At 45.6% G+C, this 23,731-nt stretch overlaps 1 protein-coding gene across 3 annotated transcripts in view; it reads left to right on the top strand.

The window, feature by feature from the left end:
• Window positions 1-23,731, top strand: part of LOC143526613 (teneurin-3) — a 106,613-nt gene that overhangs the window by 17,828 nt on the left and 65,054 nt on the right. For all 3 annotated transcript variants that reach the window (XM_077021105.1, XM_077021104.1, XM_077021103.1), the window contains exon 3: window positions 976-1,248. In XM_077021105.1, coding sequence (XP_076877220.1) covers window positions 976-1,248 — 273 coding nt within the window. The remainder of the gene's footprint in view (window positions 1-975; window positions 1,249-23,731) is intronic.

Here is a 23,731-nt window from a genome sequence, read left to right as displayed (position 1 = left end):
CAAATGTTGCACATATGAAGAATTTGTGTTCGTGACTGCATATATGTAAAATGCAAATTAGCAAAAAATATAAGTGGGTGGAGCTTAAGTGTCCAGGAGGGTCTTTGTTTGGTTTGAGCCAAAGACACAGAATTTTGTTTCTAGGACTTACGGTGTGAGACATATGAACCAAGATTTAAAATTCTGTGCTATAGCGCCACCAATAGGCCAGTGTGGGTCCCTGTACTTAAGTCTGGTCCTGCAAACGGATGTCACCTCTCTGCCAGGTTTGGTGTTTGTAGGACTTATGGTCTAGTCTGCACGATGGAAATTAATAATAATAGAAAAAAAATTCCAACAATTATAGTAGGATTCCCACACTTTGTGCTTGAACTCTAAATAAATTAGAACTGATTCAAAATGAATTTTCAATATGTATGTATGGGTGGATGTGTTTTTATCTGCGTATGTATTTATTAATTAAATGTGCTTGTTCACCATATGGTACCTGAATCAGCTTCAGTGTCACAGAGCTCTTTATTGTGAGTGTTTCTAAAGGAATATGAAAATGAAACTGATTGTGAATAACTGAGACATTTATTCCTGTGATACTTCCTGCTATGGCAGAGTCCTGTTTCCTACTGGTGTGTCAAATGTTTCTGTCTTTTTTTATGGGTGCCATGTTGACCCAGATTTGAAAGATAATGCAGTGGCATGGAATCTCACTTCTTCGCTTCTGATTTTAAAACTTTAAAGCAGGATGTTGTAAAATGTGGCAAGACATTGTAAGGGAATGTAAGGCAAACAACCAACGTGACCATGATGGTTCAAGCTGCTAAAAGCAGCATTTGACAAACACAGCAACCTAAATACCTTAAAACCCCCAAATAAAAAGACCTTCTCAAAATCACAGAAAAATTATATTTTTAATTGGTTGATTTTCTTTGTACGTGCCTTTGTTTGGAGATGGTAATCTGGACTTTCCTCCTCCTGTAGGTCAGACTCTGACCCTGCGTCAGCTGGGACTCTGCAGTGGTGTCCCCCGCCGTGGACTGAGTTTCTGTGCCGAAACTGGCCTCGGCCATCACGTCCAGCCCAGCGGGACGGACCATGTTCAGAACGTGGGGGGCATCTCTCCAGACTGCGCCACACGCCTGTGGGGGCGGGGGATTAAGCCGCACGGCCGCGACTCTCGCCTGTCCAGCCAGTCCAACTCGGCCCTGACTCTCCCAGACGCTGAGCAGGACGACCGCTCTGAGCACGATAGCGGTGAGTGCAGCTTTAGCCAATCAGACGGCTTCTCCCTCGGGGGTCTGGAGAGCCCTTGGGAGAGGACAGGGTCCATCTCATGTGTATTCAGACTGAGCCGCACACTGGGTAGTTTAAAGGCTGGAGTGTGGGGAGCTGGGTGGCTGAATGATTGATTTAAGTAGAGCTGTTAGTTCGTCTGTCTGTCTGAGCGTGCAGATACAGGCAGATTGTGGATATTGTAGGCTTTTAAAATCCAGTAATGTGGCTGGTTACATAAAGTGAGAGGCCGGTGGCAGTGTGTGGCTCTAGGTTGGAGCAGGATTTGTAGATAACTTTGATGGAGTCCTGGGTAGTGTTAGTGGTGGGTGTAGTTGACGTGGTGTGCACACAGTGCAGGATGAAGAGATCCTCTCTGGTTTGAAGGGCAGATCACTCAGTGCTGGAAAACCAAATGCCCAATGGACTGAGAAGCACCTTTTGAAATCAGCACATCTTCTGATCGCACGCATCAAATGCGTAAGACCTCATGAGTGTGTTTTTTAATTAGATTTTCTTTTCTAAAAGGGCTTGTAGGACACCCTCAGGTGATGAGGTTTAAGAGAGCTGAAGGATGAAAAGTTGCTGGCATTATGATATCTTTACATCCTAGAACTTTGCGTTATGATCTCTGTGCGTCCTGCGGCTGGTCGGTGGCGTTTTTCACAGGGAGGTTAATCGGGTTTTGTCCAGCTGTGCTAAGAAAATGGGGAAAAACATGCAGACTTTGATGTTTCTCTTTATCATGTTAAGGACATTCGTATATGGCGCCCCGTGCTTAGTCCCCAAGGTAAGATTGCATGGGATTGAAACTCCAGGATAATTAAAAAGTGAATTAAAGTTTGTTTAGTTCAGTTATTTGACCTTCATTCTTAAAAACTTAGTGAAATTGTTACAGTTAAAAAAATTCCTGAGGTTAAAGTTAAAATAAAGTTAAAAATAAAATATCATCTACTAGATTTGTTAAAAAATATATAAAACAGTAGTGAAAATAAAAATACAGGAGTATGTAAAAAATAAATGTGTTATTTAGTGGCACACACACACACACACACACACACACACACACACACACACACACACACACACACACACACACCTTTTCCTGAAGCTAAAAGTATGTATGTACTTATTTATTAAACGTGAAGTCTGTCAGAGCGTGTGTAGTTTACAGCGGTTCACTTTATCCTGGCACCTTTAACACCTGAGAAACACCAGACAGGGCTCCACTCCATTTCACTATTACAAATGATCTCTGATCGCTGTGGGATGACTGGGCTCCTGATAACGGAAGAGCTTCCACGCTTTGTAGAACATGCTCACCTTATCTTCTCCTTTCCTCGCTCAGTCTTTTCAGGGTTTTACACAGCGCTGTAATGCTTATCCCAGTGACTGATAAAACACCTCTAATCAGTTTGCCAACACAAGTAAAACGATATTAATGGATGAACCAAAGGCCGGCACACGACCCTGGGAGTGGTGGTGATGCCTTTAATCTCAGCACAAATCCTTTTCTAAAACCATTTTAGTGGAATTATTAGAAACTTTAATGAATTTTGGAATATAAAGCACTTAGAGATATTGAAAATAAAATTAATGCTTCTATATAAATAATGGTGTATTATTATTATTATAATAATTATAATAATTATAATAATAATAATTATTATTATTGACCTATTATTTAGGCATATTAAGATAACATCCATAATCTGATAACTGGCTTATTCAGAGTAAATGTTTCAGTGGGTTACTATGGTTAGATTGGCCACCGTCTGATTGTGTTCCAACAAAGACGAATCTTATTTCAGATCAGCAGCCCAATGATAACATCGTATATTTGGGCACTGAATGGCCCTCACTGAATGTTTTCTTTAAATCTTCATATGTTTTTACATTTTTATTGTCTCTGTTTCTCTCTTTCTCCCCCTCTCTCTCTCTCTCTCTCTCTCTTTCTCTCTCTCACACACACACACACACACACACACACACACACACACACGCACACGCACACGCACACGCACACACACACACACACACACACACACACACACACACACACACACACACACACACACTGTGTACTACCTAAGCTGTCTTCTATTTGTGCTATTTCTTTGTCATTAATTCAAATAGTGACCTAGAATTTGGGGAGAAAGCTGAGACTCTGTTTTAAATGTTTAATTTGTATTCATTTCTTAAATAATGAAATAAAAGAAGTGCTCTAAGCTTTGTGCACGTATATTCAGCAGTGGAGTTGGTTTGGGGAGGCAGTTCCTGTGGTGGGGCCATGTGTCTGCTGTCGGTGTGCCTGACGTGAGGCTGTTCGTGCCGGCAGGCTGTACGTAGCTCCAACAGGCACCGCGCATTTGACTGACATTAAGGCTCAGTAGCTCATTTCATACCTTCTTTTTTTCTTTTTCTTCACCCTCTCCGTCTTGCGGGGGGTGTGAAGACGATTGCAGTGTTCAGTCTGCCATTACAGGAGCTCCGCATAGCCGCCATGCTTCGTTCACTCTGTCTGTTATTTACACACACACACACACACACACACACACACACACACACACACACACACACACACACATACACACACACACACACACACACACACACACACACACACACACACACACACACACACCTTTTTCACTCTTCTCACTTAATCTTTCTTGTCGTTCTCACCCCGTTGTTTTTCCGTTTTTCACTCTTCCTCTGTCTCTTGTGCTCCCACTCTCAATCTTTCCTCCTTTCTCTCTCAATCTCTCCCTCGTTCTCTCTCAATCCCCCCCCCTCTTTTTCTCCCTCTGCCTCCGTCTCAGACGTGAGCCCTGCGTGTGTTAGGTACAGACCTGAGCCAGTTTTGGCTCTGCTGCTGAGACTGTGAACGTAGCACTAAGCTCTCTACACGGGGAAGTGAGTGGTTCTCACAGAGGCTGTAGCCACGTCAGGCCCACATACTACAGCCTCATTCTATGTTGCACTCATTAGAAAATCAATCAGACGTTTTAGGATGTCTAATGGAAGATTCACAACATTCAGATGCTTGATGAAACCCTGATGCTTTTATGTACATCACAATTGCATGATTTAAGTGTAGACTACTTTAATCAGAAACTGCCTTAATCAGCCCTGCCATGATCCTGGCTTAGATTTTGGCTGAAAAAATCTAATCCTCAAAAATAAGAGTCATACATTTAATTCCAGCAATTCCAGTTCTACTTTTGCAGTCAACGCCATAATTATCAGTTATATATTTCTTCAATGTACACAGGCTCTTAAGCACGGTAATCTCCTTAACAATTTGAATTTAGCGTGTTTTATCATGTGGAGCTATTTAAAGGTAATTAAAAGACAAGAAACATAAAAAACACACAGCAGCTTGAATAAAACACTCTGAATGAAAAGTCTAGTGTATTTACAAAAGAGCTGTTTGTGTATGTGTGTGTGTGTGTGTGTGTGTGTGTGTGTGTGTGTGTGTGTGTGTGTGTGTGTGTGTGTGTGTGTGTGATATGGGACTACCTATTAGCCTGACTCTCTCTCTTCCCTGGAAGATTTATGTACACGTAGAGATGGGATCAGGTTAACTGCTCCCAGCTGAGCCTCCGAGCTGGAAGGAGACCTTCCAAACATCTCGCAGAGCCTTTAAACGACTCTCATGTTAGCTCGGCTCACCAAACGGGGAGAAGCGTGTGTCACGATGATTTTAGAGGGCGATCCAGTTGCTTGTGCTAGATCTCGCGAAGCAGGCGGTGTTTGAGGTGCTAACTGCAGGCAGGGAGATGTTCCGTGTGGTGGTTTTGGTTTGAGCCGTGGCTGATGGGGCCGTGAAATGAGCACAGGTGGCGTTCCGGCTGCCGTCTTTAGGTGTCGCAGAACCACAAAGCTTTGAGCAGTTTCTTGTCTGGGGAGGAAACGGACGCAGAAGCTCTGAATATGTGAGCACTGCACTATTTGCTCTGAGTTGCTCTGTGCACTTAAATGTATTTTCACCCAACCGCATCTAATTTATATACATAGTTTTGCTTTATTTAGGATTTCTTTAGATTAGACAAACCAATTAGATTACGTCAAATTATTCAGCAATTCCATCAGAAGAATCTAAATTAAACTAGTAGATCAAAGGGAAACCCAAAAGCCTTTTAAATGATAAATGGCAATTTAATGTATGTTTCTAAATAAATATATAATAAAAGAAGTCGTTTATATTGAATTTGTCCCCTTCGGGGAGACCTGGGTGTGCTGGTTTGAGTAATCAGTGGAACAGAACTTGCCAGTATCGTTTTGCGTCTCCGGGTTTGGGGAAGGGTCCGTCCCTTGGAGAGGAGCTGATTTGTAATCCTGCGGGGAGCGTCTGCTGTCTGGCCAGGTGAGACACTGTGACGAAAGTAACCAGGAGGAGCACAAGTTGGAGGAGGACTTCGTTTGGGCAGAAAATAGGCTGGACACCCAGGTGCCCACCGCTTTCATTAGCCATCGGCACCATTACCAGAGAGGAAATGATGCCCTGAAGCTGCTTGGAGTGTGTGTGTGTGTGTGTGTGTGTGTGTGTGTGTGTGTGTGTGTGTGTGTGTGTGTGTGTGTGGTCTTCCCAAGGCCAGTCAAGTCTACTGCCCATAGTTTTAAAAAATCATCAGGTTGGAGACGGATTGCTCCTCTAAATCTCAGTCCTGCTCCTTATTCTCATTCACCAGTGTAACGTATCTGCTATCAGAACTGAGAGGCGGGCCGGGTCTGTCTCTGCCAGCCAGTGGAGAGGGTTTTTGTTCTGAAGACCAGTGCAGAGTGGAATTACATTTTAATCAGAGCAGTCTATTAAGACTCCTGTTCACACAGCTTATACTCCCTAAGAGGCAGACAGTAGCTGGCCTGTGTGTGTGTGTGTGTGTGTGTGTGTGTGTGTGTGTGTGTGTGTGTGTGTGTGTGTGTGTGTGTGTGTGTGTGTGTGTGTGTGTGTGTGTGTGACAGACCATCACACACCCTCCAGCAAGGTCCTTACACTGTCATCTGTCTTGGCTGTGAATTGTATCCCTCTTCGTTTTATGACACCAAAAACATTTACTGCAAGGGTGCAGGACCTTGGTGGAGGTCCGTGGTGGAGGTCCGTGGTGGAGGGCCGTGGTGCAGGACCTTGGTGGAGGTCCGTGGTGGAGGTCCGTGGTGGAGGGCCGGGCCGTCTGAGCGGTTCCATATGCATCCACACATCTTCGCTGTGATGCCCAGCGTGGTTGGACAACCATCTGCACCCTGTTCTCACATCCCGTCAGGTGTTTCTCACATGTTGGCATGCAGGACGTCTTTTCACTGAAGCGCCGTGTGTGTGTGTGTGTGTGTGTGTGTGTGTGTGTGAACCGTATAAGCAAATTTTTGTGTGTGTGTGTGTGAGATTTTTTTTTGTCCTAAATACATGGGACAGCAAAGAGACTGATGTGCGTGTTGTAGACTGATGTGTTTGTTTTAGTCTGATGTGTGTGTTTTAGTCTGATGTGTGTGTTGTAGACTGATGTGTGTGTTGTAGACTGATGTGCGTGTTTTAGTTTGATGCGTGTGTTGTAGACTGATGTGCGTGTTGTAGACTGATGTGTGTGTTGTAGACTGACGTGTGTGTTTTAGTCTGATGTGTGTTGTAGACTGATGTGTGTGTTGGAGGCTGATGTGCGTGTTGTAGACTGACGTGTGTGTGTAGACTGACGTGTGTGTGTAGACTGATGTGCATGTTGTAGACTGACGTGTGTGTTTTAGTCTGACGTGTGTGTTGTAGACTGATATGTGTGTTGTAGACTGACGTGTGTGTTTTAGTCTGACGTGCGTGGTGTAGACTAATATGTGTGTTGTAGACTGACATGTGTGTTTTAGTCTGATGTGTGTTGTAGACTGATGTGCGTGTTGTAGACTGATGTGTGTGTTGGAGGCTGCTGCTTGCTCAGAGTTAGCAGGGCAGTGGAACAGGTCTGCTAGCCCTGATCAGCACCTTGGACAGGGGACCACATACACACGCACACACACACACACACACACACACACACACACACACACACACACACACACACACACACACACACACACACAGAGTGGGTCATATACCAAGAACTGAACACATGTCCCCCATGTTCACAGTACACACACACACACACACACACACACACACACACACACACAAGGCTGATCACACATAAATGCAAGATTGCAGAAGGCTACATGAATCTTGTGTAGAATCTTGGAATTGTCCTCATTACATCAGAAGACAGCACGCCTGGATTAAGTGTAAGGCTGCACTTTTTCCTCCCAGACCTTATTAAAACGGCTATTTCCCATTCTCACTTATCACTGGGAATATCGCGGCCACACAGATACTGTAGGTTCAGTGCTGAAGGGGCATATCACTCCACGCTGGCCAATCATTTAAGTCTGACATTCCCCAAGAAATATCCTTTTCAAAATCGTGCAACTCGCACACGCTTTTATTTTCATTCAGAGCAGGTTTTGAATTATGTAAGATCCTTGCTGTACATTGGCTCTGATTACATTTACAATGCCACACAGTTCTTCACTAGAGAATTCTGTTTTTTGGGCTTGTTCTCTGGAGATATGTGTGACAGTATTGTGTATTTCCCTTTTATAAAGGGGAGATTTTTAGATCTAAACAGTCATTCCCATTAGAGTGTGTGTGGTGTTGTGCTTTGCCCGGTTAAAGAAGAGGAAAGGGTGTTTTGATCAGGGCTTTTTTCGTGTTTACCGAACTAGTGCTCGCATGAAGCAGACATGTTTGTGTAGATGTTTCGCTGTTGTGAAGGCCCAAGGATGTTCAGATGCTTCATCCAAAACCCACATCTCTTCGTCCTCTTCATCATCTTCATCCTCACTCATGCCTCATGGGGATGGAAAGGATAGTGAGCCAATCAAACTGATTGAGCAGGATGGTCTTCTGCTTCTTCTGTGAGAACATCACGTGGTCAGGTTCACCATCACTCACATTTGGAAGCAGCTGATTTAGGTTTTGACACTGTGGAAAATCAGGGAGGGGTTTGCTTGTTAAGCACTGCGACTTGTGGGATAGTGCCTGGCTTGGGTTGACAGTCCCCTAGCCCACAGACGTGTTACTCTGGTTTAGGGACTACCGTTGTTGGACTGTGCATTGCTTTCCAAGCGTTTGCCGAGTGGAGTTTGTCCCTGCAGGGTTCTCTCGTGTGTGTGTGGTCTAGCACAACGGAGGGTTTGTTTCTGCTAAACGTTTGCAGAGGATTATTTAGTTCAGGTTTTGATTTCTCTTTCCTGTAGCAAATATTAGCTGGGGACGAAATCCTGAAGATTATGATCTTAGATGTGTCAGCAATTAGGAAACAGAGCAGAATATAATAAAACTAAAGTACATTTTTATGTACATGAGCTTTGTGTTAGTTTAAACGTGGATTATGATGCCATAAGATAAACCAAACTCTGTTTAGAGCTTTTGTGCTGCATGAAATGTTAAGTAATGGCACAGTGTGCTGCTTAGAGGAGAGCTGGAGTCATTTATAAGATGTATCTAGGGCCTTTTATAAGGAGGTGTTTACTACTATGCATTAAAATCAATCACACTTATACATCCATTCTATGGGCCTTTCATTGTATGAGGTGGCAAGCAAAGTCATTTTAATGGTGTTGAGTAACTAGACCTTTATCATGATTATCTCCTGTAGATAAGCTCTACAAAGCCTAACGCTTGTGATAATCATCTTGTCCCTCTCTTGCTCTCTCTATCTGTCTCTCTGTTTTGGTGTGTCCCTCTCACTGTCTCTTACACACGCACATGGACACACATGTCCTTATGGGGACATACAGGGTTTTCTGACGTGCTTTCAGAGGAGGTCAGTCAACAGCGTTGAACTGCTTTAGCTGATACGAGTGCTTCAGAGTCTAGAGAACACACTCACACGTATTCACATGTTCTTGTGCACACACCCACATGTGCATTACACACACGTATGTGCTCACACACACGTGTTGGCTTCAGTTTACTTCCATATCTGGTCAGTTAGGATATCTTTTTTGTCTCAGTGGGAATTGCTAATCTCATGTGATATGCTGTGGAAACTGCTAATCTCGTCGGATATGTGCCCGTTTGCCGTGCGGTGGTAGCACATAGCCTATCCTGCCAGCCAGGGGCGAGGCTAGGGTATTTTTAGTGGTGCTAGAGCACCACCGTGAAGTTGCTTAGCACCCCCTGGCTCAACACATTTTTTAAATATTATATTATGCAAAAAACTTGCTCTGCACCCGCGCAATACTTTGGTATTGTACCTCTGTGAGCACTGGGGGCTGGGCACCCCTAAAGACCAGATCCTAAAATCGCCCCTGCTGCCAGCCCCGTGGAGTCGTGTGCTCTCCATCACATAAGCCCACATCAGTGCGTTCAGGAAAAATATGGATTCAGGCCCTGGGTCGTCGTGGATGAACTTTCCAGAGAGGCATCGGGGTTTGTGTGATGGTGTTCTGCAGTGGGATATAGAGAGCACGGAGTCAGTGCTCACCACGTCGGAGCTGCCCCCCCCCAACCCCCGCCAGGCACAATATACTCAAGAGCGTAAGAACGAGAGTATCTCGCTTCTGGCTAGATATGAAGGACTGCCTCCACACATCAGTAACTGCCACCACCCAACAGGAGCTCCATCGGTATCTCCTCATCATCGTAATGAGACGTGTGTGTTTGCTTTGAATCACCGGCCTCCTGTTTGTTTAACATTTCAGTGCAGCACGGGGGGATTTGTGTATTAGCTGCTTGTCAAAGTGTTTGTACAGAGCTGAGCTAGTTTTATCGGACTGTGTGTTTGAGTATCTTCTATGGCCTTAAGTGGCGCACCGTGTAGGCCTGGGACATTTTGGGATTCTTTTTGTCATGGAACTGTAAATAACTTTCACCAATACTAAGAAACGTAGAAACGTTTGGGAAGTTAAAGGGAGGAAAAAGCACCATGGAAAGAAGTGTTGAAAAGGTCTGATATTTCTTCGTGTGGAATGGGTGAGAACCCTGTAAAAGGATTATCAGTAGTGAGTCGCTGTTGGCCTCGTCTGAATCTGGCACTAATCCATGACTGGGAAAGGGGCCCCTCTCATGGGGCCACGCCGGCCACGCCTATGGGCTCCGCTGGGTCCCTGTGACCTGCTGACGCTTCGATCTCACCTGCGAGGATCTGGTTGACGGGGCGGAGGTTGTGGCTTGCGCTGTCTCTTCTGTAGGTCACGCTGATGGATCAGGCTGCCTGCCTTTCAGCAGGTTCTCGGGGTCACGGCTAATTTATCTTGTCGTCCTTCATATCCTTTTAGTGTTGTCCAGAGCAGAATTAATAATGGAGGGGGGGGGGGGGGGGAGAAGGGGCTCGGTGTGAGCAGACTGCCTCTGTTCCAGGCCCCTGCCTCCCTCATGCTGCTGTTAATACTGCTGGCAAGCACAAAGCATGCTGGGACGCCATAGGCGAACTGGCTGCCGAACTCTCTGCTTCCGTCTGGAAGCCGATTAAGTGCAGCAGGTTCAGGCTCTCCGCCGACATCGATTCAGAACCTGAGAATGAGTCAGAACCTGTGTGATTCAGGACCTGCGAAGGGGTGAATTGTGTTTGACCCCAGGCAGTCATTACTGTACGATAAAGCAGCAGCAACCGGTCTTTCCTCCCGCTGGTGGTAGTCGGGACCGGATCACCACCAATCGCTCCAAACACACTGCAAACGGAAAACAACACGTACCGCCGTCTGAACGTCCCCCTGAGAGTACGTTCATATTTACAGGCTCTGGAATATGATTCTAGAAGCACAGTAAAGACGCTACTGGTGCAGAATCAGAAAATAAAAAAAAAAGGATTTTCGAGACTCACCGTTGATTATGGGAAATACAAGACTTACAGCTGAACCCTCAGAAACAAAACCCTGCGGCTGGGTAAGAGCGGCGTTACCAGAGCTGCAGGGAATGTGAAGCCCCCTCGTGTTAGAAAATGTGGGCTGACGAGCAGGTGAAATCTGCTACTTTCTGATATTCTTTACTTCTAGAGGTTTTGTCCTTTATTCGAGGGTGTTATTAAATGGCTACTTAACAACATAAAAAAAACTCTTTATATGAAATGGCAGCTTCATCACCATTTTATTTATCTGACTTCCGCCACACCATGGGGCCCAGGGTAAAATCTTCCTAGTTTACCACCACAGCATGGGGCCCAGGGTAAAATTTTCCATGCCTCTTTTTTTGACACTGGAGATTTTTTTGTTGTTCTTCTATCTGTCGAAGTGATTGGACACAGCTTCAAATATGTGGGGGGCGGAGCTCTGTTTGGCCCAATCAGAGTTCACTCTGTATATCTTTATTGTTCATAATCATGCTGTAATTTTTTTTGTAAGCCAGCCTTTGCAGTCAATCTATATTTTGCTTCACAAGATATCAATAACTTCTTACTTCTTATCAATAAGTTTTTGTTTTTATTGTTTGTTTGCATTAGTGTTGTATTTATTGTGCCATTGCAGTGTTTATTTATATCAGTGTTTATTTATAACACTGCGTTACATGCAAATAAATACTGCCAGCCTACAACATTTTTGTAGCCTACGAATTTTGCACCAAACTGTAAGGAAATGTTAGTGTGCTGCTAGCCAATCAGAGGCCCCGGTATTAGTATGTTGACAGTGGTGTCTGTCTAGACTACTCTAGGGAGCGTGAAGCTGTTGTTTCAGCTACAATCAAGCAGCTAATTTAAAGATTTCTGTGTGTGTCTGGAAAACTGGACAGTAGTTACAAAAACTACACCATCTTTCTACAAAAACTACACCATCTGCATTTTGCAGTCTCCCCTTTTTTTGTCCATGAATGAAAATCAGTGGTCACACGTTCGAGCACTAAGGGGAGAATCTTGCTGACAGCCCAACAAACTCCAACCTTCTCTTTTGATTTACGTTCTTCCTGAGAATTAGACCCACGTCCAGGGACTCCTCAGCACCAGAGAACATGGCTGTGATAAGCCGGGCTTCAGTCAGACAGAGACCCTAACGAGCACTCGTCAAACCCGCAGCGTTAACTATGTTGGGCTGAGGTTTCTCAGGGACGGGCAGGACTTCAGACGGTCAACAACTTCTTGCTGAGAGAAGGAGGGAATCCGTCATTGGGGACTTTATTAAAACTGCTTTATGGAAGATTGCTCTCCTCCTCTGTGTAGTGGACTCCAGCTCTTAGAGATTTTCCCCGTCTCTAAGGGACCGGTCACAAATAAAGCAGGCGGAGACATCATCTGTTTTAATGGCAGGATGGGCCCCTGTCTCAGCTTCTGTCAAATGTTTGAACATTAGAAAAACACAATATAATGATTATACCCAGGCTGGGATCAATACTGCATAACTTACCATCACAAGAGTCTTGCGAGCAAAAATTACAGCTTCCTCTAAGTCCTTAGGCAGAAGGTGAAATAATTGTAATGGCATCCTGATCTCAGCAGGCTGCGGAGAAGAATGTCTCCGGTTTCCTCCTGCCCCGGTCTTCCTGCCGTGGTGGGGCGGACAGTTGATGAGGGTCGATTGGGCTCGGAGGAGCTCCTGCTCGGAGAGCAAACGCTTTGACATTAGCGCCGTAGCAGGGGGGCTGCTAAATGCACGCTAACGATGATATTAGTCCAGGAAAGAGATGCAACTGTGCAGATGAAAGATTTTTCCAGAACAGGTGGATTAGTCTTTTCTCACCGTTCATTTCTCACAGATTAAAGTAATGAGAGAGCCTCCTACAGACTCTCACTGTCACACGGGCCTCTCGTCCTCTCCTGGGTGTCTTCTGGGGACATGGTAGAATAATTACACTGTCAGAGCTGACTTTCCAAAAGTGCAAAGGAGAAAGCTGTATATTTTGCTCTTTCCTTTATCATCATCATACAAAGAGTGCTTCAGTGCGTGGACCTAAACGATTCACTCACGCTAGAGAACTACGAGGCTGCATAAAGACTCCCAGTGCAGTAAATCCCTCAAATAATATTTTTTTTGTCTTAGCCATAACGATTAATGGTAGTTTAAGTGAAAAATAAGCGACTAGCTGTCAAAGGGAAAACAGAAAACCAGAACCCCTCATTTTGGAATAAAAACCATTTAAGACCCTTTCACCTAGCTGTCATCTGGTATTAGTAATGGAAGCTCCATTAGTGAATTAGAAGAATCTGGATGTGTTTTGAGGAGTCAGTTTAGTTTTGGAGTCAGTTTGGCTTCACGTTGGGTTCACAGAAGATGCTGAACACCTTATATATTCGTGTTATTTAGTTATGTACTGCAAAGATGCAAATGTATTTCATGCAAATTAACAACATGAACACAAAATAGTTATCACGTATACCTAAATGATTTTGAAATGAGATGCCACCTAACCTGCAGATCCTAGAACAGTCTGGGAGAAGAACCTCAGAGGTCATATGATCCTGCTTTACCTTGGAGATGTATGCAGAAATAACCAAGGTTCAAAAATAGCTGTGTTTGAGCTGTGTTTGAGCTGTTGGAGCTGTGTTTGATCTGTGTTTGAGCTGTGTTGGAGCTGTGTTGGAGCTGTGTTTGAGCTGTGTTGGAGCTGTGTTGGAGCTTTGTTTGAGCTGTGTTTGATCTGTGTTTGAGCTGTGTTGGAGCTTTGTTTGAGCTGTTTTGGAGCTGTGTTGGAGCTGTGTTGGAGCTGTGCACAGGGATCTGCACTGTAGACCTGCACTAGTCCATTTGGAAGTTTTGTGTATATTTAAAGTGTAACAGCCATATTTGTAAATAATTGTTTATTATAAACTCTATTTGCTTTGTCATCATGCCTGTTTAAAATTCTAAAACCCAAATTCAAGTTCGTTTTAAAACCTTACTGTAAAGTCCACCTGTATAAGTTTGAGGAACAAAAAAATAATAATTTATTTGCCCAGCGTCTTCGTCCTGGCAACTTACGATTAGAAGTTGATTTAGCTCAACTCACTCACAGTGAGGTGACTGTACGCTGCTTACTGCTGTGAGTTACTGTTGGCCTGATATCGTAAAAGTTACTGTGCCCCTGTAGCATACCACACTACGTCCAGATGATCAACTCTCATAATTACCTTCATGGAGTGATCCAGGAGTCTCATAAGGGTCTTAGTGCGGCCTACAGCTAGCTGTACGATGGCTGTTATTTCAGTAGCAGTGTTACTAGACTGGCAGGATGTACGGTTTTCTCTTATTATTTGAGGAATATAGCCGTAGTCAAACGTGAGGCTCATGGTGTGAAACGACGGTACACTGCCCACTCCTGCGTCTAAGTGTTGGGATGATGCCGTAAAGTTGCCGTCCCCCTGTAGCGTAGCACGCTGCGCCCAGATGATCGACTTTCATAATTACCATCAGCGGTGGCGGGAGTGTCTGTGTCGCTGTGCGGGTTCGATGCCAGAACGCCACATTGCGCCTCCGGCGAACAGCCGTAGCGCCGCACGCTCGTGGGCGACGTGCGGTGAGGAAAGCATCACGTGACTTGGGATGATGGTCACGTGACCGTTTCTGAGCCAACACGCATGGGGCGCTCCGGTGGGCCAAGGAGAGCAGGAAGTTGTTTGCTAGTTTACTTTGTTTGGGGGACTTTTAATTGAGAGTGGAACGGGGCCGTTCTCCACGGTTGCCTCTCGGGGTGGAGGGGAACCTTGACGAGGCCGACGAGATTGGGCCATCAGGACCGAGTCATGGGAGGCTGTGTTCTGGAGGGCCTGAAGTGTGCACTCTGTTCATAAGTGCAGCGCTTGACTTGATGAATGAATAACAGGGACGGGAAGATAATCATGTTTGACTGAGATACTGTAAATATTTTCTGGATGTGGCATAATTGTGTGTTGTGATAACAGAAGCACGAGAGCACCATGACAGGAATTGTGAATCCGCCTTAGTTGAGCTTCACTTCCATATGAGCAGGGCGTTGTAAATTGGCGACGGCCAGCCAAGCAAACTTGAAAAAGAGTCGACTTTCTGCCTGTAAGCTGGCTAATAAAGTTTCTGGGAAGGCACTGATTAATAGCACCAGGTGGGTTCGATATGGTTGGCGCGTGGCTCTGCAGCAAGGTGGGTCTTTTGGATCGGGGTTGGTGCTGATTTGAAGCTGTATTGTAAATTGAAACGTGTAGTCAGTTTTGCGCCATGGTACAAGCTGCACATTCACCCAGTGACCGTTTGGAAGTAAAACGTTAAGAATTGAGTACACAAAAGTCAAAGTGAGAGGGCCATAAAACATTCAGTAATGCTGTACATATTAATCTGCTGTACTTTTATTTTGAAGAGCTTGCTGTTACGTAAGCTCGGTGTTTCGGATGTTACTCTCTTTTGAACAGCTTGGCTGCTTTTGTAGAACTGCTGAAAGTAAACAGATGTCACTGTTGAATCCAAGGATTGAAAAACACTGGATGTGAGGTTCTGAGCCCGGTTGTGGACATCTTTGGCTGCAGTCCTGGTCCTGTAGTTTCCTGGCCTACCTGAGCTGGAAAATCAAACAACCAGCCTCCAACTCTGTTAACAGAGGCACGTTTGGAAGTGCCACGGAAGACGCTGTGTTGTTGCTAGGCCAGTAATTCTGCGAAGGGCGCCATTATAGTCCGTGCCTCGCTCTGACGGAGCAGGGAGGGGAGTCCGTGCCTCGCTCTGACGGACCAGGGAGGGCAAACGGTTTTCTCAGTCTCGCGGTTGTGGATGTAGTCGTGTGCTACGTGACAACCTCATGAATAATGTACCCGGCCAGAATAAGGTTCCAGGAGTCAGAGCAGAGACATCTAGGATCCACCATTTAATATCACTGTCCACTCTTCCAGGGGACACACACGACATTTTACCTCTGCCAGTAATGGGGATCTAACCTTTAAGTGCTGAGCGTGACAACCCATTACTCACACCTACACCTCCACTCCTGGTGTCCTTTCCTCATACAGGCCTGCTAGACGGTGCTATTATCAAGCTCAGGACATCAGATCATCTTATGTTCTCCTAAAACACTGGGAAGCACCTACATTGGGAATGTATTGCATTTAATAAATGCTGCCATAAAGAAGAGTGGCAGATATTCATTTGCACAGATAACAATGTGCAGTAAACTTCACTATTCTTAGAAAGTGGCTGCTATCATTAACAGAATAAAATAGTCCTTTCGGTTAATGCTTACATTGTAAAAGAAGAAAGTAGTAATATTATTGTTATAATTGTCATTATTATTATTATAATTATTATTATTAGTGTAGTAGCACTGTTAGCATTATTACTAACAGCACTAACATTGTTATTATTATTATTATTAATAATAATAATAATAATAATAATAATAATAATAATAATAATAATAATAATAATAATAATAATAATTTACTACCTGGTTCTGGTTAGCTAAACTAAAGGAGAAGGGGAAAAATCTTCCATAACAATGTCATAAGAAATTGTCACATTCAATGTAGACCCTTTCATATTTAAAACATTCAAAATGTGATTCTACAAAATGGCTGCTGTCTTGAATGAGATGGAGCCCCATTAAGCTTTTATGAGATGCCAGATTTTTTAAGTATTGGCAGCAGCTCGTAATACTTTAAACCAGGAGTCACAGGGCCTGAAATAAAGGTAAACCATGAGATCCCCGGGGACCCGGGAGAGGGTGCTGACTGTAGGAATGCCACTGTTTGAGCAGCTTATTGTAATGATTAGCCACGATCAGGCTATTGAACACAGATCAGTCAGGGGAATGTCAGGCGGCTGAAAGCCAGTGTGCCGGAGCTTGATGTGGCTGCATACTGAGCAGGCTGACCAGGGCACTCTGCCCGGGTTTCTCCTGTCGGGCTGGACGCGTTCTAGCGGTTCTCCGGGCCGGCAAGGGCATGCCGTATTGCCTAATATGCAATAAACACATGCAGCAGTTTCAAAGTGAGCTTCAACGTCTCTCTGGGGAGCTGATGGGAGAGAGAGTGGGAGAAAATGTGTCTTGCGGAGGGCCTGCTGGAAACGCTGCTTCCTAATGTCCACTCTAGCTGCGAAACCGGGCTTTATTTATTTATTTGTCGGTTGTGCTGCAGCAGTGAAGTACTCGCCGGCTGTGCTGTGAGATTTAAAAACCATGACGACAGATGTTGGGGGGGCGGGTAATGGGGGAGGGGGGGGCGGGGTTTCATCTCTTGGCCGTGACCTGTTTATTACAGAATCTAACATTCAATTTGGATGAAAGAATGTGTGCGTGTAGCTGGGGGGTTTACCCTAGTCCCCAGCTGGGGTGAATTGGTTTTCCTGAGAGAACAATGCAGTAATATATAAAAAAAACAATTGTGTAATAAATTGAAATAGCATTCTCATCAATATTTGAATGGAGGGCATTTTGCTGTCGTTGAGACGTGGTTGTGAAACGGCGCTACGTCCGCCAGGCTAACAGGGCTAGTGAATAATGCAGAATGTCGGAGTGACCTCAGCTTCCTCTTCCTCTGTGCCCGTTACCGTGGCGATTGGAGCTGGCAGTGATTGGTTGTGTCTGAGATGTCAGGCGGCGAAGGCAGGAAGTTCAAAAAGTTACAGGACGGAAGTTAAAACTACTTAGACATGAACTCCGCTCTGCTTTTCTACACGTTGGCTCTCACCCATGCTAATCTTGTTAGCGCTGCTCTGGGCACGCTCTGTGGATCAGAGGAAGTTCCCTTTACCCGCCGCTTTGCAGTCACTCCACCTGCTTCACGGTTGTTAGGGGAAGCGCGGTAACGGCAGGACTGGTGTGCGGCCTCCCAGGGCCTCTCCTAGGTGTCCCGAGGTTCTGCGGGACCTCCTGCCCGAACGTGGCCGCTGCCGGACCTGCACGACACACACAGATCAAACACCACCACGGCTGTGAGTGGGCGTGGCAGCATGATGAAGTTATTCATAAAGGGGAGGAGCAACACAGGTGGTGTCCCAGGTTACATGCGTCTCCTGCTCTAGGGAGCTTTACATATGCATGCAGACAGCAGGTTATGGCCCTCTGCCCTGAGCAGTCTGTTCAGAATACATCTAGCCCTAAGGAAGTTAAAAATCACGGAGCAATGTGCCTCAGTGGTTCTGAGGATAAAATGCCACTTGTCTTTGAGGCGCTGTCCTAACAGCTGGGCCACTCCTTTCTAAATTGTTGAAAACACAAGGAGCTTCGCGTAATGTGAGCGTTCACCATTGCTTCAGCAAGGCAACACCTCTCGCTACAAGTCTAACTGCGAAAAGAAAAGACTAAGAATAAAGAGCAGGCTGAGATGTGAGCAGAAGACCACGTCAACGTTGTGAGATGTGCGCAGATGAAGCACTTTTCTTCAGGAAGCAGCGAGTTGAGTCTCTCACCTTTTCACCGACATCTTCAATATATATATATATATATATAAATATTCATATAAGCATATTCATACAGAACTCAAGGGCAGATTTGAGAATGGATATGGAGACGAAGTACTATCGCGCGTGCGTGCGTGCGAGGGAGCCTCGTTCACCACTACAGGCAGCAGAGCTCCTATCCCAGCATGCACCTTGGTTAAACGCAGCGTCCAAGCGCACGTGATGATGCCAGTGATGCCAGAATGGAGCTACCAGAGCTGGATGGACATGGAACTGACACACAACGCTGGTGGCCCTCCCTCCCTCTCCTCCCTCCCAGTCAATGGAGCCGTTAACTGGGCCGCGCGAGTGTGGTGTGGGCGGCTGCTGGAAGCTGTGTCTTCCCCTGGAGACCCACTGCTGGGGGAGCGTGGAGAGATCGGTACTGGGCCACCAGTCCTGTTGTCACGCCTCCTCCATCTCTTACAGCCCTTCTAGGGAAGGCCTGAACTTCTTATTGAACACACACACACACACACACACACACACACACACACACTCAGATGTGCATAAATGCATGCTCAGCTGCTCTGGATGCGTAATGCACACAGTGCTGTGACTGCCTGGTTTCATGTAGGGAGCAGCGTCTTGAGGCCCTATGGGGCCATGATGAAGGCTGTGGGGTGTGGTGACGGCTGGGGGGCGTGGTGAAGGCTGTGGGGCGTGTCTCTGGAGATCCCCTCTGTGCACGAAGCATATGTCCACCTTGCCTGTTGTGTTCCCCATTCATCTCAGCATTGTTACAATAGGAGAGTCATTAGTACGGCATTTATCATATTCAAATGGGAACCACGTTCCAGATGCCGCAGCACGATGCAGCAGTGTGTGTGTATGTGTGTGTGTGTGTGTGTGTGTGTGTGTGTGTGTGTGTGTGTGTGTGTATGTGTGTGTGTGAGTGTGTGTGTGTGTGTGTGTGTGTGTGTGTGTGTGATGTGTTTGTGTGTGTGTATGTGTGTGTGTGTGTGTGTGTGTGTGTGTGTGTGTGCGCGCACGCGAGATGCACGTCAGATCTCCGCAATGGCTAGAAAGCGTTAGGATCCGTGAGGACCCACCAACCAGTGGTGAATATCACGCATGTCTGCAGCAGATTCTTCTGTTAGCAGATTCTTCTCCGGTTTCGTTAACATTCCAGTTTCACGTCGCCTTTGAGGTGTTTAAATTCCTCCTCTTCCTGTTTTAACCGTTTTCATGTCCTTAAGGCCCAATGCCCTGGGGCTCTTCCCGTTTAGACATGGTTTATTTATTTCTTTACGTTAAATCATGCATGGTATTTTGAGCAAGCGCAGACTGATGAAGAGAAGCTTTGCTATCCAGATTTGTCTTGATATTAACAGTGTGGTTAAGGTGATGTTAAGGTGATGTTCTGTGCAGGCAGGAATCACCGCACCTATAGCGTTCTCCAGCACACTGCATGTGTTCAGCTGGAAGATCACTCTCCATCTCCGACAAGACACGGATCAGTCAACCCACCTGACCGTTTGGCTGGACATTTGATTTACACATTGTTTATTAATTCATTATTATAAATTCCTTAGAATTATGAATTATTAATAACATATTGAATATTAATTTAAAAGGCTAGAGGAAACTGCACGGAAATGATAAGTAAATACATTAATTAATTAATGAATTCAAGAAAATTGAAAATGCCTCTCCAGGCCAGTTGGGTTTTCTAACTCTCTGTGCCTGGGTCTCAGCCCTGTGTTCTATCAAAGCTACTTATTAGAGGAGCTGGAGAAACACGTGGCATTTAGGCCCTGTTTAAACGTGTCGGACGGGCGGCTACTGGGTCCTAATGGCCCGGCTTTTAAGTTCTCAGAAGAGTAGAAAAAAAAAATCAGTGCAATTCTGTTTATAAATAACCCCCACCAAATCCACTTAATATTTAATAAATGTGGTCCGAACTGAACTGAATTCTTTCAGTGACATTACAGTGGCATATAAACCCATCAGCGGGACGCAATAAATCAAAGGTTACAAGTCCAGTGGATTTTAATTAGGTGACGGGCGACGGCTTTGTGTTTGCATTAGCCGAGGGCTAAGCTGAAGGCGATTGCTCACATTAGCGTGGAGTGTGTGACAGCAGTGAAGGGTGGGGGTGTCGGGTGGGGGTGTCGGGTGGGGGTGGGGGGCGCCACGGCGATGGCGGCTGTGGAACTCCACCATGAAATATTCTCACAGTGTTTGTGGTCTGACACATTCGGGTCAGTGCTGTGTATGTCTGAAATACCACACTGCCACAATAATGAATCCATGTCACAAGTGCTGTTTTGTGCATATGTTTCTGCGTTTTGTGTGTGTGTGTGTGTGTGTGTGTGTGTGTGTGTGTGTGTGTGTGTGTGTGTGCGACAGAACGGACAATAGAGATAGCATTAAATACAAGAGAGGACACAGCTATCTGTTTAGCAAACAGGGGACATAATAGAAGATTGTGTTCATTCCTACACATGAATCTTGTCTTATGACTGTATATACCGGACAAGTCCAGTGTTATGAGGCAATCTAGTGATTAGCTTTTGCTATAGGTCACTAGATCGTCTGCCTATTTAGCCATTTCTGACTGCCTTGTGGTCTGCACCCGGCGGTACCTGGGGCCCCAGCGTGCGCTCTAGCCGGGCCGAGGTGTGTGCCGTGTCTGCAGGTGCGGGTCTGGGCCGGGACGGCCTAGCACGGAGCCTCGGGCCGGTCCAGGTGTGGCAATGATGGATTGAAGTGCTTAGCAGAGCACTGGAGGCTGTGACAGAGAGTAATCACTACGTACAGGGAGTCGGCCAAAGTAAGCAGCGCAGATAAATCACGGCGAAACGAACGGCGGTGTCGCGCGGGGTCAGACGCGCACAAATCCACATATATTTACATGTGACGGAGGTCTCGCCACGCAACACGCCGCCTATTGTTTGGGGTAATGCCCACCGTCGCCGCGGCCGGCCTGTGATTAATTCCTCCGGCCATGAGGTGAGTTGTTTTGTGCTGCTTTTTTTTTTTTATCTTGATGACTGCTTCTGTGCGGATTACACACCTGTACACGCTCGTTTGGGTGGAGCTGTGCTCATTTGCATTTCCCCGTTAAAGTCGGCGGTTTTGCCGGCCCGCGGGCTCCCTGTTCATACATCACTGGCTCCGCAGTTTGTTTGAGATTATTCTTGTTAACATTTGCTCCTGCGCAAAGGGTCAAAGCAATGCAGCTGTTTTTTTTTTCATGTTACTATTTAAAATATGCTTGCATATTTGTATATGTATGCGCATTGTGTACATTGTGTTTTATGCATCTGGTAAATAATAAAATTATTAATATGCCTGCAGGAGGGAAAAATGTTTTTGCAATGTATGTGATCTGTAGTGATAAATTTCCAGCCGGATTTGTATATATTTGGCGTGTGCTCTCGGGGACGTGTGTTCTCGGGGACGTGTGCGAAGACGTGTGCGCTGGATGGCTCTGTCTCTTCCAGGGGACATTTCAAGGAAGCCTCCTGAAACTCAAATCAAACAGTAGGCGCAAAAATAAACCCAATTCAAATTTTAATATGCATACTTCAGCCAAATAGACTTGCATTAATACATTTGAATCCCTAATTATGCGTTTAGATTTTGCGCAGGTCTGTGTGTGTGTGCTGTAGCAGTGATGGACATGTACAGTGTGCATTAAGGCAGCGGGGCCCATGGTCTCCCATTACAAGGGCCATTACATTAAGGCAGAGGGGTCCATAGTCCCCCATTAGAAGGGCCCATAACCCATATTAGAAGCACCGTTATGACCCTGTTGGAATCCTTAGCAAAATGGGGAGTTGGGACCCTTCGGGCTCCCTGAGAGAGACTTTGGATGCGACTGTTTTAGGCTGTTTTCGTCTGTTTTAGGCTGTTTTAGGCTGTTTTCGTCTGTTTTAGGCGATCTCTCGCTACTAGGCAACTGCTACGACAAAAAAAAAAAAAAAAAAAAATGCTTCAGGGAAATTTGCGGACGTCTCTCCACGTTGCCGTGGGGACTTAATGCTTCTCCTTTTGTTCTGATTCCACCTGCACAATTGCCATTGCAGTCAGATTTTAAAACTCCTGTCATGAATAAAAATATTTCTGGGCTAGCCAGACATGCTAAAGCATCCTGCCTTATGCTAAATTATTTGAACGGAGGGTGTAGTTTAACTAGTGCATCGGTTTGCCGCCAGAAAATGCCATTACCATGCAAGTAAACAACCACCTAACTACCATGTGGAGATCAGATTCACTAGTTTTTCAAGGACAGCAAAGGAGATTACTGATTACATTTCACACTGTTCTTAATATTCCCAGTGCCCTAGTTGCAATCAGTGGTGGTAATTGGCAGTTCCAGTGGGGGGTTGCTCGACAAAACAAATGGACCTCTTAAACTACATTGTCATCCTGAAAGCTCACCAGAGGAGAAGTTTATTAGAAATAATGGTACACTCATAAAGAAGTAAATTAACCGATCTGGAAGCGGAATTAGTTTTATCAACATTTTTATTTCATTAGTTTACTGTGGAAGCATATGTATATAACGTAGTCATCTAACTGTAGTTCTGTTCTCAGGAAGTTATAATCTGCCGAATATTGTAATCCTGTCAATCGGCGCTGGTCCTGAGAGAGTGCTGCTTCGGTCCAAGTGATTTCCTTCAAACAAAGCTCATGCCAGGCTGCTGGAATAGTGTCTTTGATCCCCTAATGAAGGCACACCTAGACCTGTGGTTCTGCTCCGAATTATCAGCTAGCTGCACCACATCTGTGAGCTCACACCAAGGACTTCCTGGAATAGAGAAGAATGAAGAATTAGTGCTTGTTTTCTTGTGCCCCCCCCCCATCCCCCCATCCTCCATCTCTCCGCCCCCACACTCTCTCCCTCCTCCCCATCCCTCCGCCCCCTGCCCCTCCCCCCTCTCTCTCCCCCCTCTCAATTTCTCATTTCCCCCATCCCCCCCCCACTCTCATCTCCCTCTCCGTCTCTCCCCTCCCCTCTCTCTACCTTCCCTCCCTCTCTCTCTCTCTCTCTCTCTCCCTCTCTCTCTTGTCTCATTCTCTCCTCAGTTCTATCCATCATTCTGTGACCAAAGCTGTCGGCGGCCATTATCGTGCTTGTTCGCTTTGCGCTCGTGCTCTTTGAAACAGCCGCGTCCTCCTGCTTTGA

This window comes from Brachyhypopomus gauderio, chromosome 11 (assembly GCF_052324685.1).
Source record: "Brachyhypopomus gauderio isolate BG-103 chromosome 11, BGAUD_0.2, whole genome shotgun sequence".
NCBI classification, from domain to species: domain Eukaryota; kingdom Metazoa; phylum Chordata; class Actinopteri; order Gymnotiformes; family Hypopomidae; genus Brachyhypopomus; species Brachyhypopomus gauderio.
Note: the sequence above shows the minus strand (reverse complement) of the source record. Positions and strands in the feature narration are given on the sequence as shown.